Source organism: Triturus cristatus, chromosome 3_1 (assembly GCF_964204655.1).
Source record: "Triturus cristatus chromosome 3_1, aTriCri1.1, whole genome shotgun sequence".
Lineage (NCBI taxonomy): Eukaryota > Metazoa > Chordata > Amphibia > Caudata > Salamandridae > Triturus > Triturus cristatus.
The window spans coordinates 249,774,215-249,790,197 of NC_140583.1; the positions used below are offsets into that span (position 1 = coordinate 249,774,215).

Consider the following 15,983-nt stretch of genomic DNA (forward strand, 5'->3'; position numbering starts at 1 on the left):
TCTTCAGGGCTCAGCCGATGATTTTGTTATCAGTATCTGAATAATTCTCAATTCGTTGGTTCTACCTCATTTTTCTCTCTTAAGCAGTGCTCAATCGTGTTAGTTAATCGGTGAATTGGTTTTCAGTAAATAACAAGGTCTTCCTGCGGATGAAATAGATGAGTCTCTGCGGTCTCAGGGAAATCGGAGGAATGAGCTGTCTGAACCTTTCTGACAGCTCATTCCTCCGATTTCCCTGAGACCGCAGAGACTCATCTATTTCATCCGCAGGAAGACCTTGTTATTTACTGAAAACCGATGCCGGAAACTGCGATGACCTAAAAGCTATTAAAAGATACATGTTCCTACATCTAGGATATTCACCAATTCAATCACCAATTAACTAACACGATTGAGCACTGCTTAAGAGAGAAAAATGAGGTAGAACCAACGAATTGAGAATTATTCAGATACTGATAAGAAAATCATCGGCTGAGCCCTGAAGAAGTCCTTAAACAGGACGAAACGCGTTGGCTACTAGGAAGGCTACTGGAAGAAAGAATATGAAAATAAAGAACAATTTAAAAACACACAAATTGGATGGACTTGTGTTTTGCATTTGAGTGCGGATCAAAATCTTTTATATTGCTTTGAGTGAAAGTTTTCTTCCACTTTTTGGGAAGCAAAGGGGTCTTGCTTCTCTGATCCTTGCACCATATATCTACTGATATTCCTGAGACAAAGATAAGTGCTGTACTTATATCCTAGACCTCTCTTGTAAATCCATCACTACAATGTCTGCCTCTCATGCAGAAAGCAAACACAAGACCGCCTGCATCACCTACAAGCAAACACAATGTACTCCCGCCTCAAAATAATGAGTCAAATAAACCGACACTAGCTGGAGGAAGCACAGACCGGCAGGGGAAGACATCACTCGGTCTCCGCCTTCCCAAGAATATTTCCACAGTGAAACGCCTTCTTTAGCAATGACCCTGGTTTTCAAAGGGAAGCTAAAGCCACTGCTATTATTTGGGGCCAGATGCTCAGTCTGAAATGTACAATTTTCTGTGCAAGCGTCTGGACTAGTTGCTCTCAAAACTGCATTCACTCCTCTTTGTATGTGTCCGTAAACTAAAGATTACATTAAACACTAAAGCCAAGCAGCCCATGCATAATTATATGAGCATGAGTTCAAAGCTTTGGGAAAACATGGTTTATGATGATCCTGGGCATCTGCTTGGTGCTTTTAGAGTAATTCAGTCTGGTGTGAACAAACGTTGGAACTAGCAAAGGTTTGAAGAGAAGAGGCCATTATAGATGTTGTAAGGATGGTAGAAAGTGGCTCAAGTCCACCGTCTCAGCATTCATTTTTCAATCTTTATGAGCAGAGAAAGATCCTCCCGTGGCTCTGAAGAAGTGTGTCTAGGGCCTTCACAGCTGATGGAGAAACAAATTCCCCTCTGAACGTACAGACGGCATCAGGAGACTAAGGGCATCCAAGCCCACAGTCACAACAAACGAATGGTCTCTAGAGCAGCACACATTATGCCAACCTCAGAATAAGGAAAAGTGGAGCCTACCCAGGCAGCTCTTCCCTCCAGTAAATAGACGTCTGCAGCAAGCATTCAACCCACTAAGATAATTTACTACTATATTGTGACTCTAAAGGCTGTCAGAGGGACAATAAGCTAGGTTCACTCTCATAAGATGAGTGATAGCAACTGCAGGGCACACAAGTAAATCTGCATTTCACAGCTTTCTGCATCTGCATTAGTTATCTATGAAAAACAAAAAAGTAACAAATACAGTTAGTTACTTGAAGGAAGTCGAGTGAAAGTTTACGGTGGATTTCATAATTGCTGGAGCCAAAGACTTCATTGGTGATCATTGAGCAAGACTTGAGATATCACTAACAAAAGTGGCACAAACAGTGTGAGAAGATCTTTATTTAAACTCATCGAAAATTGCCAGCCTCTTCCTACACCAAGTGCAAGACTCCTAGGATGAATTGAATCCCAGGACTGTGTTCTTTGACATAGCGTCATTGTTGCAATGGTAGGGGAACCCTTTTAGCCAAACAAAATGGTGGTCAGTGAGTTGCTTGCCCAGGCAGCCACGAGAGCAGTGACTCAATAAAGGACATTGTCTTCGAATGGTGATATCCTATTTCAATTCAGGTTTCCGACACCTAAGTAAAGGTGGACGGGCCTACACAGAATTGGGTTCAATTTCAGGATGAGCTAGAGCAGAGGGCGATTCCAGGTAGGACGAATGGCTCCCAAAGGATGGAGGTCCTCGAAAAATCAGTCACATGGCAGAACAACTGAGCGCACCCCAGACTCACTGGTCATTCAGAAGATCCACTGAGTTCCCTATATGCCAGTCCACCTCTTTAAGAAGAGAGTTCTTTTTCTGTGCAGAAGATGCATTTAATACCTGGGAAATGTGTAGTGCTGCTAATCCTTTGCCCACCATTGACTCAGTGAAGCTTTGTGCATTATTTCTCTTCTCCCAGATAGACAAATTACAAAGAATACAGAACAATATCAGTGCAGGACTCTCCTCTCCACATTGCCCACTGGTGCGCATCGAACCTCCGCCCTGGAGACTGAGAGGGGACGTCAGTCTCCTGGTCTATGCAGCCGATGACCTGGAGCAATGCTTGGGAGCTGGAGATTCATGACATTTCCCATCCAGAGGCTGTCCTCACTCCAAAGTTCAGGTCCAATCATATGACAAGCCTCCATCATAAAACCCATTTACTCTTTAATGGGGTCTCCAATGCCGACAGAACAGAACTGGGGCAGATGTTCAGGGTATCAACATGAGGTACATTATAAATGTAAGTGGGAATAATTTAAATAGGCGGTTATCCTGAAAATCTGACACGTTTGACACCCCTGCTCAGGAGTCCTCCTCACCAAGCAGGTTTGAAAAATTCTGCATTAAGATCACTTCTACCCCAGGGCAATCTTCAGAGGAATGATCCCCTCCAGGGGCGGGTAAAATGAGAGCATCCTTATCATCTATTCCACCCCTGGCCTCTGCTAACACTACCATTAGGTGTGACAGCTGCAGCATGAGCTGAGGCTCACAAGCCATCCCTGCCCTATAATTTAAGACAATAACAAAACTACACGAGTAACCAGGGTTATGGTGTCCACACAAACTATCTTATGGACACTTCACATCCATCAATCACAGTGAGCAGTACCAGAGTAGAGCGACAGTGCAACCATGTTTGACCAAAATATTTTTCTTTAAATTATCTAAAACATAAAATACAGTATTCACACATAAGCACGCACACACGTGTCTATCTTAAATGAACTAGACACATTTCCTGGTTTGCTCCACGCCTGGTCTGGAAGCCCTCGAAGAGGGAGGACTCGGGAAGCTGCAGAGGCTCCCATACGAGACAATCACTGGACCCCTCACTGGAGGCTGCAACCTGAAAAACAAAACAAAATCATGGTCTTGAGCAGAAAAACACATACCCTAGTCTTTGACGAGAGGCTCTGCTAGAGTGTGTCCATTATGATATAACCAGAAAATTGGCCAGACACCTCCAGAGGGAGATCAACGGACACAACTGTGAGTACAAAATAGATGCAAATTTACACAAACTTCCTACACTATAGCAGGGGTGGCTGGTGAGCTCTGAAAGTGGATGGGCATAATACTTGCTCCGAATGCCAGCAACTCCAATGTGTCCTAGGAGAGTTTAGGGGTGTTCTCCCGCCATGAAAAGTTTGAAAAATTTGAGTCAAAAAGTATTCTTTTAATCACAAAATTCTATAGAAATTTGCCAAAAAGCTGTAGGCTCTGAAACAGCACTTATACATTCCCCAAAAGTTGACACAATTTCTTTAAAAATGTGTAGTGTGTGCAGAACCCCACCCAAGCCACCATGTCAATAATTACCTTCACAGTGCCAGGGCCAGAACATGACATGAGTACCCCCCCATATGAAATTAATCCTTTCTTATGTAAAGAATTACTTACAATAGGCCATTGCCAGCAATTTTCCATTGATAGCATCTGTATATTATGGGTGTCTCATGTCACAATGTACCCCTAGTAGGCCAGCGGCAGCATTTTTTGTCATGGATACCTGCCCGTGCTGGCGCCATATACCATGGTTGCCATCTCTAATGCCAATAATTACATCCAGCATGTCAAGACTTTACTCCAATGTGCTAGCACCAGCATTTGCCATGGGTAGGTCGTAAGACAAGACTTACATCCAGTATGCCAGCACCAGTATTTTTCCAAGGCTAACTACTATATCAAAAATGACATCCAGTATGCCAGCACCACCATTTTGCTGTGCCTGCCCCATATGACAACAATTTCTTCTAGTGTGCCAGCACCGGCAGTTTCCCATGGGTACCCATTATGTAAATAATTACCTGTAAGATTCCAGTGGCAGCATTTTGCCAAGGTTACCCCGTAACCCAAGAATGGCCTCCAACATGCCAGTGTCATTATGTGAGGAATGCCGACCAGTATTCCAGCTCCTTCGTTCTGCCATGGATGTACCATTTGTCAAGAATTGCCTCCAGTGTGCCAACACCAGCAATTTGCCTAGGGTGCTCCTTAAGCCAACAACTATCTCCAATATGCAGACTCCAGCACGTTGTTGTGTGTAACCTACATACTAAGGAGTACCTCCAGTATGCAGAGGCCAGCGGCAGACTAATAAGTGCACACACACACATAACACACACTCATGTACATTCACTCACTTATAGTCCCTCACACTCACTCTGCCTCACAGTTACTTGCACTCTCAGTTCAACTCAATCCTAATTATTCTCAATCACACATTCTTACTGTTTCACTCTTTTCCACTCATTTGCCCTATCACACTCTGACATATGTTAAAATACATAAACACACTTACATGCTGTTTCACTCACATGTTCATATTCAATTCAGTGCCTTACAGCCATTCACACACTGTCACACACACTCTCCCACACATTCACATACATTCTCACTCACACGCTCAATAACTGTCCCACCCACATGCTCAGTCTTGCTTATAAGCTGTCTCAGTCTCATGGTCTGTGCTCACACACTGTCCTACTCACACTCATTAACTCTCACTCCACACATGCAATACACACTCACCCCACACGCACAGAGACCTTTAAGAACATTTCTTTTTTACTTCCCATCAGCTGCCTGTGCTGGGCCACTTCCGCTCGGGAGCCTTGGGGCAGCTTCAAACCCGACTCTGCAGCAGGAAACTGAGTGCCAAGGTCGATGCAAAACAACCATGCACTGGCAGACTTCAGCTGGAAACTGAGAGCCAAGGTCGGTGCAAAACAACCATGCACTGGCAGACTTCAGCTGGAAACTGAGAGCCAGGGTCGGTGCAAAACAACCATGCACTGGCAGACTTCAGCTGCAAACTGAGAGCCAAGGTCGGTGCAAAACAACCATGCACTGGCAGACTTCAGCTGCAAACTGAGAGCCAAGGTCGGTGCAAAACAACCATGCACTGGCAGACTTCAGCTGGAAACTGAGAGCCAAGGTCGGTGCAAAACAACCATGCACTGGCAGACTTCAGCTGCAAACTGAGAGCCAAGGTCGGTGCAAAACAACCATGCACTGGCAGACTTCCGCTGGAAACTGAGAGCCAAGGTCGGTGCAAAACAACCATGCACTGGCAGACTTCAGCTGCAAACTGAGAGCCAAGGTCGGTGCAAAACAACCATGCACTGGCAGACTTCAGCTGCAAACTGAGAGCCAAGGTCGGTGCAAAACAACCATGCACTGGCAGACTTCAGCTGGAAACTGAGAGCCAAGGTCGGTGCAAAACAACCATGCACTGGCAGACTTCAGCTGCAAACTGAGAGCCAAGGTCGGTGCAAAACAACCATGCACTGGCAGACTTCAGCTGTCAGCCTCTTGCTTTTTCACCTCACCCGCTCCCATCTCGTCACAGATTGGAGATGGGGTCAGTGAGGATCCTGAACTCCATCCCACCCTACGACGAGAAGTCCCACCCTATGTCAATATGGGAAAGGGTGAGGTGCTCACTTGATAGACTGTGCACTCCGCACAATGCAGGGATCAAGCCTGAAGTGCCAGGGCTACCTATACCAGCGAGGCTGCAGTGCACCTTTAATGGGAGGCACCAAGGCATGCAGACTCCCGAGGTCAGGGCTGGGACTCTGTCCGATTGCTGCTGCACGCGCCTGCACCACTCACCAGTCAGTTTCACGGTCTGAAGCTGTTGCGGATCCTTGCAGACAGCGAGTTTCGTCATTTTGTTTCAAATGCACCTGGAGAGACTAAAGGCTATCATTCATTGTGGGTATAATAAATATGCGGCAGAAAAGGAGGGCAGAGGCCTGAAGCCTAGAAGGGTGAGCGGCAGCTGCACGATAGAGTCTCTCATTGGAATGATGCTCTGATGGGCTAAATTATGCAGCAGAGGTCACGGAGGTAGGAGTCAAAAAACGCAAATTATGTGACCCATTATGAAATTAAAAGTACATTAAAGGCAGAGTCTGGGTGGTATGATCTAGCTATTTTGGTATTTCAACACAAATTGATACAGAAAGGATCCCAATCCTAACAATGTATTATAAGTTACAAATACGTAACATGGCGAGTCCTTGAAGGTGGGATACTATATAGTCCATGATTTTCCTTTATAGACTCTCTGGGTGTATGGCATGTCCTGAAGGATGTATTCTTGTGTACTTCCGATGGCACTCTTAATGCAGCCTCCATTTGAGGACCCTGAGGTGCACAGTGACGCAATGCAGAATCAGGACATGGAGTTAACCTACGTGAGCAAAGAAACTATCTCTTTGCACTCTACTTCACATCATGCAGAGAGGGGCATCTGAAATCTCAGGGATAAAGTTCACCCCTGCCTGGCAGATTCCTTTGTTTTCCTGGTTCAGAGAGAAAGAGTCTGGGACAAGGAATGAAAGGCAAGCTATTAACAAGGTGGGGAGAGGCAAACAGAATGAATCGTTCTTTGGGTATCATGATTTTTCAGATTCTGTACATTTTCCCAACCTACCTGTTTTCAAGTCGGCGCATGCTCCTTGATCGCCAAGTGCGTACACTTACAAGGTACCAAGAATATCCAACTTGTCCCATGGAAGACTGGACTCGAGCGATGGATCTTTCCAGCTTTCTGGACCTAAAATATGCTCCAGCTTAGGACTCCGGTTCGCCTACAAGCTGTTTTTCTCATCTCGGAAAATGTCACTAAACCAATATCACAGCCTTTCTCTTGACGGTCCAAAGAATTTCATTGGAAAACCTCCCACCAGTCTCCACTGGATATAGGAAGCCATATTTAAAGCAACATGGTGCCCGTGCAGATGCTGCCACTAGCTTTATGGTTGAGTGTCTTGATATCATATCTCCCATAGTAAGCTACATATACAGCAAACATAAACCTATGAAGACGGCCGAAACATACAGCAAACACAAGCCTATGAAGATGCCTGAATTAGTACCCCTGCCATCTCTTTCTGTCTTCTGAATCCTATTTTCATTTGACACAATAAATCTTATACAAAATACCATTTTGACTGCCACGGTCCTATTCTGCAATTTATAGCGATCACAAAAACATGGCTTATTTCTAAACATATTTTTACATCAGAGGCTCTCCACACCAAGCATGGCACTTTCACCTACGCGCCCCAGCACTTGTGAAGAGGGCTGGGAGAGCCGCCACTTTAGTACAGCAATCATTACAGTAATTACTATAATCGATCGTATTGTGCTCAAGCTTACGATACCATCTCCCTGAGGCCCAGTTACTGTTCTTGGTGTATGTGGGTGCTGTTCCTGACTCCCTACTTTCACTTACACCTGCATCATTCCAGGGGACTTCAACCTCCACCTGGGTAATCACAAACAAAGCACATTCCTCATTCGGCTCCTAGATCCATCCACTAACGCCTACCACTCGTCAGTACACTGAGCCATGGAAACCCTCCCTACCTCATCCTCTACCCCACTCTTGGCTCATCATCAATAACTGCTAATCTAACCATTTCTTTTCATGTATGAATCTGCATGCCGAGGCCCCCTAGCACTATACCCACATTATTTGTTGCAAATACTCTTGAAGTCCAGTGTCTCAATGGGAGGTGGGGTAGGAAGCCGGGCGTTAGCGATTATGCCAAACCAGGAACAAAGTTGGCGATCCACTAGGAGTTTGCGTCGGAGAGGCGGGTAAGCCTGTAATCATCGGACGGGAGCAGTCGAAAGACACTGGAATTGGAGTAGCTGGCCAACTTTGTTCCTGGTTTGGCATAATCGCTAACACCCGGTGTCCTACCCCGCCTCCCGGTGAGACACTGGACTTTACACAGACTTAGCCTTGGGGCCTGAAGAGTCACAGGACCATTCCTTGTGACGAAACACGTGTCGGCTGGTTGTTTGGTATGATACAGTTGTTGCCTTGTGATAAATAACTTTTTCAAAACCTTAGACTGGTGTCGACCTCCGCATTGTTGATACGTGAACACGTCTGTATTAACTTTGAAATACCCTCACCACGTGTGCCCAGGACTGTGCTCATAACTTTAATGCCCTTTGCCCTTCATGTGGATCTTAATTTGTCCTATGTAAGGTTTGTTTGAGTAAGTTACCCTATGTAGACTCGGGCCCACGCAGAAAAATAAAATAGATTTATTTTACATGCAAACACAGTACTTTGATTACAGTGCTAAATTTCGACAGTGCATTTTAATAAAAACATGGCCATATCATACTGTTCTATTGTAAATTAATATTTTGTTCTCTAGAAGAGAAACTTCCTCTTCCCATACAATCAATAAGAACTGAAGCAGATCTCCCTTTCTCTCTATTGGCGGTTACCAGTAGTTCACCTCCCAGTCACAGCAACACTTGCTTCTCTCCAGTTCTAAGATGGCCTGCACAGTGTGACATGGAGAGTATTGTGTGTTAGTTCAATGGTTTGCACTAGTGATTCTTCAACTTTGCGAGACAACAACAATGAATAGCTCTGTCCTGGGCAAGGGCAAAACCAATATACCCATATATCTATTTCATTGTATAGTATGGGAGTCATGTCTAAGAGTTCAAAGGGCAGAAGACTTATCACTCAGAGGCCGCAATGAACAGAGTGTTGGACAGACTTGGTGATGGTAGCGGTGGAGGGTGGGTGTGTTTTTGTTTGTTTTCTGCTGCTCATGCTGACCTGCTGTTTGTCTGACTAGAGGTTACAGACAACAAGCATTGGCATAGCCAATAGGTCTCGCTTTTGGGACCTTATAAGTATTTAATTATGCAGCACAATATCCTTGATGCAACAACATCAACTGTTGCATAGATAAACACTTATAAGGTCCCAAAGGCGAGACCTATTGGCTATGCGAATGCTTGTTAATTTTTCCTATGCTGCAACCCAACATAATCTAGTCGCGTATTCACTCTTCCAACCAGCCTTCAAACTTGCAAGTAACACCCAACTTACACAAGGTTGTGACTTAAGACTCAATGGATTCCTGTGCCCTTTGCATACGTCTACCGAAATGGTAGTGCTCCAAGATCGTAATCACTTTTGGTAGATAGTCCCTAAACCAATTTAGCTAACCATATCTCAAACTCATTAAGATTGTCAGTATCACTTCCACTTAGGTCAGGTAAATGTTCGAGGACCTCTTGACCTTTGGGTCCATAGCAGTGCAGCAACAAAGAAGTCTTTCTCCCAGCACCTAGTGAGACACTACACACAAATGCGTAATTCATAAAGACCATTTTACACATAGACCACCAAATGGATGGTTTTCCTGGATTAGACAAAAAGAAGGGTGGAGGCATAACATTCTGCATCTTTAAGAGGAATACAGTAAATAGATACCAGAAGCAAAGCCCAGGACCTAAATATCAGAACGCCAATGTATGACTTTCACACCTTAGACAATAAACATACCCATCACCCCGGAGTGCAGCTCACACCCGAAAATGACTTAAAAAATTGCAGCTTACTGTCCTAACACTAAGAGACAAAAGTACATGCTTATTAACTAGGTATTCTTGAAGATAAGCAATTACGAAAAATTAGCCACTCAAACATTAAGCGATTAAAAATGTTTTAAAAGAAATGGTGCGCACATCACCATTGTAAATCCACCAGCAGACACACAGTAAGAAAGATCACGTAAAATCACCATTCGCCATAGTTCATAAAAAAAAAGACCAAAATGATATGCAGTAATGCGCCTTGAAGACTCTGTTTACATTTCCCTGCATTCAGTCTGAGTACAGAGATGGCAGGGGGAAGAGGATAGACAACTAGCAAGATCGAAGGAAGAGAGAAAGTGGGAGGGGGAAGAGGAGGCGCCGTGCAGAGAGAGGAAGAAGAGGTGCAAGAAGAGGAAACGATTGGCAGATGTAGGCGCCGAAGTCGAGAACATGGACTAAGTAGGCAAGAGATATGTAGGAAGAGGAAAGTAGTAGCAGAAGGGGAACAGTCAGGGGACGGAGGGATGCAGGGAGAGAGTAGTAGTGGATTTAAGGTGGGGACAGGGTGGTAGAGAGCAAGAAACGGGAATGAAGCACAGATGAGAACACAGGAGAGGGCAGAAACAAGGCAGGTAAATTAAGGCTCAGAAACGGAAGGGGGTGTCAGTGGATGAGCCAGGAGGAGGCTGCGAGATGGGAGAGAGGGAGAGACAAGACAGGGAGAGTGAAGGAGAGAGGCAGGGAGTGACTCGGTGCTCACAAAGCACAGAAAGACACCGACCCGCTCCTACCTGAACAAGACGCGCGGCCGCCAGACGCGCTCTGTGGTGGGGAGGAGGAGGAACGTTGAAGGCGAGGAAGACGGAGAGGCGGAGCGAGGAGCGCGCGCTTGTGCGAATAACCGCACGCTCTATGCCTCACTAAAAGCTGTGGTCGGGCTTTTTGGAGCCCACTAACTAAAAGTGTTATAAAAGCTTTGGATCTCATGAGAGATTAAATTCCTGCATTTTTAGGTCTTGCTTTATAGTACAGCTCTCCAAGAAATATTGTAACGTTGAGTGGCGTTAAGTTAGTATGATAATATAATTAAATGCAATTAAAAAAACAAGAGAAACAAAAATACAAATACAAGAGTCAAATTTATTAGCAGGAATTTACTCAAAAACAATGCACTCAACACCACTTCAGTCAAACCAAAACTACTCAATGGCACCACTGTACTTTACACAAATTCACTCAAAGCCACTCTATGACTCTCAACAACACTACCTTACACTCTACCAAACTACAAACCTACTCCACTCGACAACACTCTGTGCAAATCCCTCTACAGCACACCATGGTACTTTACCGCACTATATTCTAAAACACACTAATAAACTCTACACATCCACACTATGACACTCTACTATAAAACACCATGCTACTCCACTAAACTTAACACCACTCATCTTTACAGCAGGCTATTCGACACTATGCCATTCTACTCTCCTACACTACTCCACTCTATGCCACTCCACTCTCACAATCTACTTCACTTTAGGCCAGTCTACTGTACAACACTAACTCCAATCTACACAAAACCCTTTACATGACTCAACTCTGCTGTACAACAATCCACAACGCTCTAAAGCACCCCATGGACACAGTACTCCCTACACTACACTGCCCAAAACTACACACCACTCCATAAAACACCATACCACTCAAATCAACTCTGCACCACTCTACTCCACGCCACTCCATAACACTACACTTTAAAGAACTTTAGAACACTTCCCTCCATGCCCCTTTACACCAATACCTTTTACCTATACTAAATAGCAGGCACACTAATGTACAACACAGCCAAAACATACTGGCAAAGCCATAGGCGAGACCTATTAGCTATGCCAATGCTTGTTAATACTTGTAAGTCACCCTATTGGTAGGCCCGAAATGCCCATAAGGGAGGGTGCCTGGTATTTAAAAAGCAGGTGATAAAAGTCTGTGTGGAATACTGGTGCCAACCACTCTGAGTGATTGATTGTAGCGGTCGGTGTTTTTGGGGAGGGAGTTTGATGGGTATAAACGCAGATACTATATTAGGCTGTTGACCTGACATCTCTGTGAGGTGATCGCCATGATACTCTGAGTCTCTGTACTAGTACGCCGCCCGGCCCCCGGGATGTGGGCTGAATGGGTGTGTGCATTGCTATAACGATGGGTGTGCTCTGAGATAACATGCGTGTACAGGTTGACTTAATGGATGCCTTATTCATAATTCTGCATTAAAAACATGTTTAAAAAAAAAAAGTCTGTGTGGTTGAGTAGCACCTGGGGCTTTTATGTGAGGAAGTGCCGAAAATCCTATGTTGCCGCGTTGGAGTCAGATGTTGGACATAATTCAATTCAGACATGCGTTTCACAAAACCTTGGGAATTCAACCCAGGACATTAGACCACTCCTTCTACAAGTCCTGGCTTCATCAGAGCAGGAAGGCAGATAGAGTCAATCCCGCCCCACTCCCCAGTGATCCTGTGTCTCTTGTGGCTCCACCTCAGCAGTGCATGCAACACGGTCTGTGTCGGACTCGAACTCTGGGTCACCCTAAACACTGTGAACCACAGAAAGGACCGTCCCTAGTTGTGTCTTAAGAGATGCCCAATTTAGTGGGGGCAAATCACAAAAATTGACGGACTGGCATCACACACCACCAGGTGTCATGCTTCATCATCTGCCAGTCCTCGCCCTCTAAAAACCGCGTTTGATAGAGGGCGGGCATACACCTGAAGACAGGGATGCACTTCTAGACTAAGTGGGGGCCCAAACAAAAAAAGGAGTGAGTGAATTTAAAAACCATCATAGTATACCTGAACAATTTTTATTCTATGGGGTTACTATGTGGGATTAAAATATATAAGTGCGGTGAGTGGGGACCTTATCATCCCGTCGCCGCTGTGAATCAGTGATTGTTAATAGGGGGTCAACATGTTTCTGCCTGTATTGTCCACTTGGGTACGTGGCATTCGTCAGGACCTTAAATATTGGGCTCCAATCTTACCACTGGGGGCGTAGGCCTATAGCCAGCTGCCACCTGTTTAGAGAAACCCTATTAGAAAAACCTATTTGCCCCATGGGAGGGGTAGGGGGGAAATCCTTGTGGCCACATTAGTTCAAGGCGTACTCCCCGCTAGAAAACCTAGTGCTGCATGCGTCCAGCCTCCTCCCGGAGCTTGGAGCCCAATATTTAAGGTCCTGACGAATGCCACGTACCCAAGTGGACAATACAGGCAGAAACATGTTGACCCCCCTATTAACAATCACTGATTCACAGCGGCGACGGGATGATAAGGTCCCCACTCACCGCACTTATATATTTTAATCCCACATAGTAACCCCATAGAATAAAAATTGTTCAGGTATACTATGATGGTTTTTAAATTCACTCACTCCTTTTTTTGTTTGGGCCCCCACTTAGTCTAGAAGTGCATCCCTTTCTTCAGGTGTATGCCCGCCCTCTATCAAACGCGGTTTTTAGAGGGCGAGGACTGGCAGATGATGAAGCATGACACCTGGTGGTGTGTGATGCCAGTCCGTCAATTTTTGTGATTTGCCCCCACTAAATTGGGCATCTCTTAAGACACAACTAGGGACGGTCCTTTCTGTGGTTCATAGCTTTGGTTGGAGGCTGACCGTTCTTTAGTGCCCTAACGCCTCTAGTTCCCTCCCCGGGCCAGACCCTGGGTGTAACTGTGGTTCTCTGTTCTTCACCCTAAACACTGTCTATTGCTCCTCAAAGCACCATGTGCATCAGGAACTGCCCCGATTGAAGCATGTACACCTCTGGAGCACCTCAAACGTGAGGGTAAGTCCCTGATTCCAACAACTGCCCAAGAATCATGTTTTCAATGCAGTTTATTGGCCACCAAACCAATCTCAGTGAAGTAGGATAAACACCAGAGAGGGAGATCTGGAAATGTGCCACTATGCAGAGGCTGGGAGTAATTTAAGCATGTGAATCTATGAAAGATCCAAGGTTCTGGGAAAATATTAACAATATACATTTTATGACTCTCTTTCCTGTTTTAAGTGTTTTTAGGATTTAGATTTGCATAGGCACTTTCTTTTTTAATTAAAACGTATAGATATTTCTCGTTGATTTCTTACTGTGTTGACGTGCATTACTTCCTTCATTGTAAGCTCCCAAAAGAGGCGCCTTGTTTCGACCTGATAAGAAAAGGGGTGCGCTTCTTTAGGAGCTGGGTTGATGGCACAGGTTCTAACTCGGAGCTTGCTAGGGCAAGTTGGAGTTCCCCCTTCTCACTCACTGGAGCCTGCCTTAAAACCACACTGAGTTGTGCAGCTTTGGGCACACCTTTGGGAAGGGACTGTGGTGAAGGATAAACCATTCGACAGAAGATTACAGATACAAAGGATGCAAGACATGATGATGCAGAGGAGTCCAAGATGTGTCCTGGTGTGAGCCGGGATTAGTATTAGCATTAGAATCTTGCAAAGGGTAAGAAAGCTACAACGGATCCCGCGGCACTACGAGCTTCCATCATTCTAACTTTATTGTGCAAAATTAGAGCCTCCATCTGCTCAAACCCAAGGAGCTGCGGTGGGAGGAAGGAGAACGCATAAGAGACAGATGGAGACAGAGAGCAAGAGGAAGGAAGGTGGGGGCGAGGTAGGATGAGGCGGGGGGTGGAGGTGCGAGGATGAGCAGGCAGGATCCAGGAAGGAAATAAGGAGGGGAGAGAGCAGGAGGGGAGGGGGGAGGGGAAGGTTTGAAGGATGACAAATGCAGGAGGGAAGAAAAAGGAAAGAAAAAGGGGAGGCAAAGAGAAGAGCCAAGGGAAGAGGAAGCGAGGCAGAATAGGAAATGGAGGGAAAGGGTCGCAAACAGGGAGTAGGGAAAAGGTTGGGTGAAAGCAGGAAAGACAGTGGGGAGCTACGGGACAGAATGAGGGACAAGAAGAGGTACGGGAAGATGCAAGAAGAAGGGGGTGTAAGATACACAGGGAAGGAAATAGAAAGGGAAAAGGGTGAGGAGGAGGGGGGTATAAAGGAAAGGAAGATGGGATACAGGAGAAGAAATTAGATGGAAGAAAGTGAAATACGTCCCCATCACACAGAGCATCATGTCAGCCTTGATGCATGTGATGTGTCTTTTTTATATTTTCTTTCTTGAAAATACTCAATTTGCACTACACCATACAGCGAGCTCTACACTTCAATGATCAGGATTCTAAAAAATGTCAATGTCTACTTAAGTTTGAAGTCAACTCCCTCATGACTATTATACGTATATTTAAATTTCTTCTTCATAGGTGGAATCAACCCCACTGCGTTGACACAGGTGCTGTATTTTCTAATTTAGTGGGCACCCTCGACCTAATGGTTGTCCCACATACTTCAACAGATAAGGTAGTCAAACTCGTTTCGGTCCCGATGAAATGTTAATTGACCCTCTTGGCAACTAAGGTATGAAACATGTTGACCCCACTATATCTTACACATATGAGCTATTAGGGTACATTGTGACCTCAAGAGAGCGTCCTTTTTTTTTAGTGTGTGTGAAGAGACCATTACCCTATAAATATTTCCCTGGTTCCCTTAGACTCTTTAATACTCCCTCCTTTCACCACCCTATCTTGGCAAACCCTCACATCCACTCCTTTAACGCGTCTACCGATCAAAAGATCTCCGCTAAAGAGCCCCCAGGTCCGACAAGCATTGCGGCGCCGGCGTGACAAGGAGCGCCCTGTGATGAAGCATGACACCTCGTGGGGTGTGGAGGGCACTATGATCTGACCACTCGGATCCCCGCAATCCTCTTGGTCAGGCTACTGATTCTATTCTATTCGGATTAGCGTTTCTTTTACCTGTCAAGAGGAACTACTCCATTGGCATGTTTTGAGGTCATCCCCATGTCAGAAGTCGTGTTAGCACACGAGCTGTACGGTAAACTTTACAGGGTGCACTCCTGCTTTTCCACTGTTGGTTCTGACACTTTCAGAGCATACACTTTTCAGCCT

The 15,983-nt window shown here is 45.3% G+C and overlaps 1 protein-coding gene across 7 annotated transcripts in view; it reads right to left on the bottom strand.

Moving 5' to 3' along the window:
* Window positions 1-1,910: 1,910 nt before the first annotated feature.
* Window positions 1,911-15,983, bottom strand: part of ULK3 (unc-51 like kinase 3) — a 221,721-nt gene continuing 207,648 nt past the window's right edge. For all 7 annotated transcript variants that reach the window (XR_014978779.1, XR_014978778.1, XM_085643806.1 and 4 more), the window contains exon 16: window positions 1,911-3,433. Coding sequence is in view for 5 of the 7 variants with exons in the window: in XM_085643806.1 (XP_085499932.1) it covers window positions 3,417-3,433 (17 nt within the window). In the remaining 2 variants the exon portion in view is untranslated. The remainder of the gene's footprint in view (window positions 3,434-15,983) is intronic.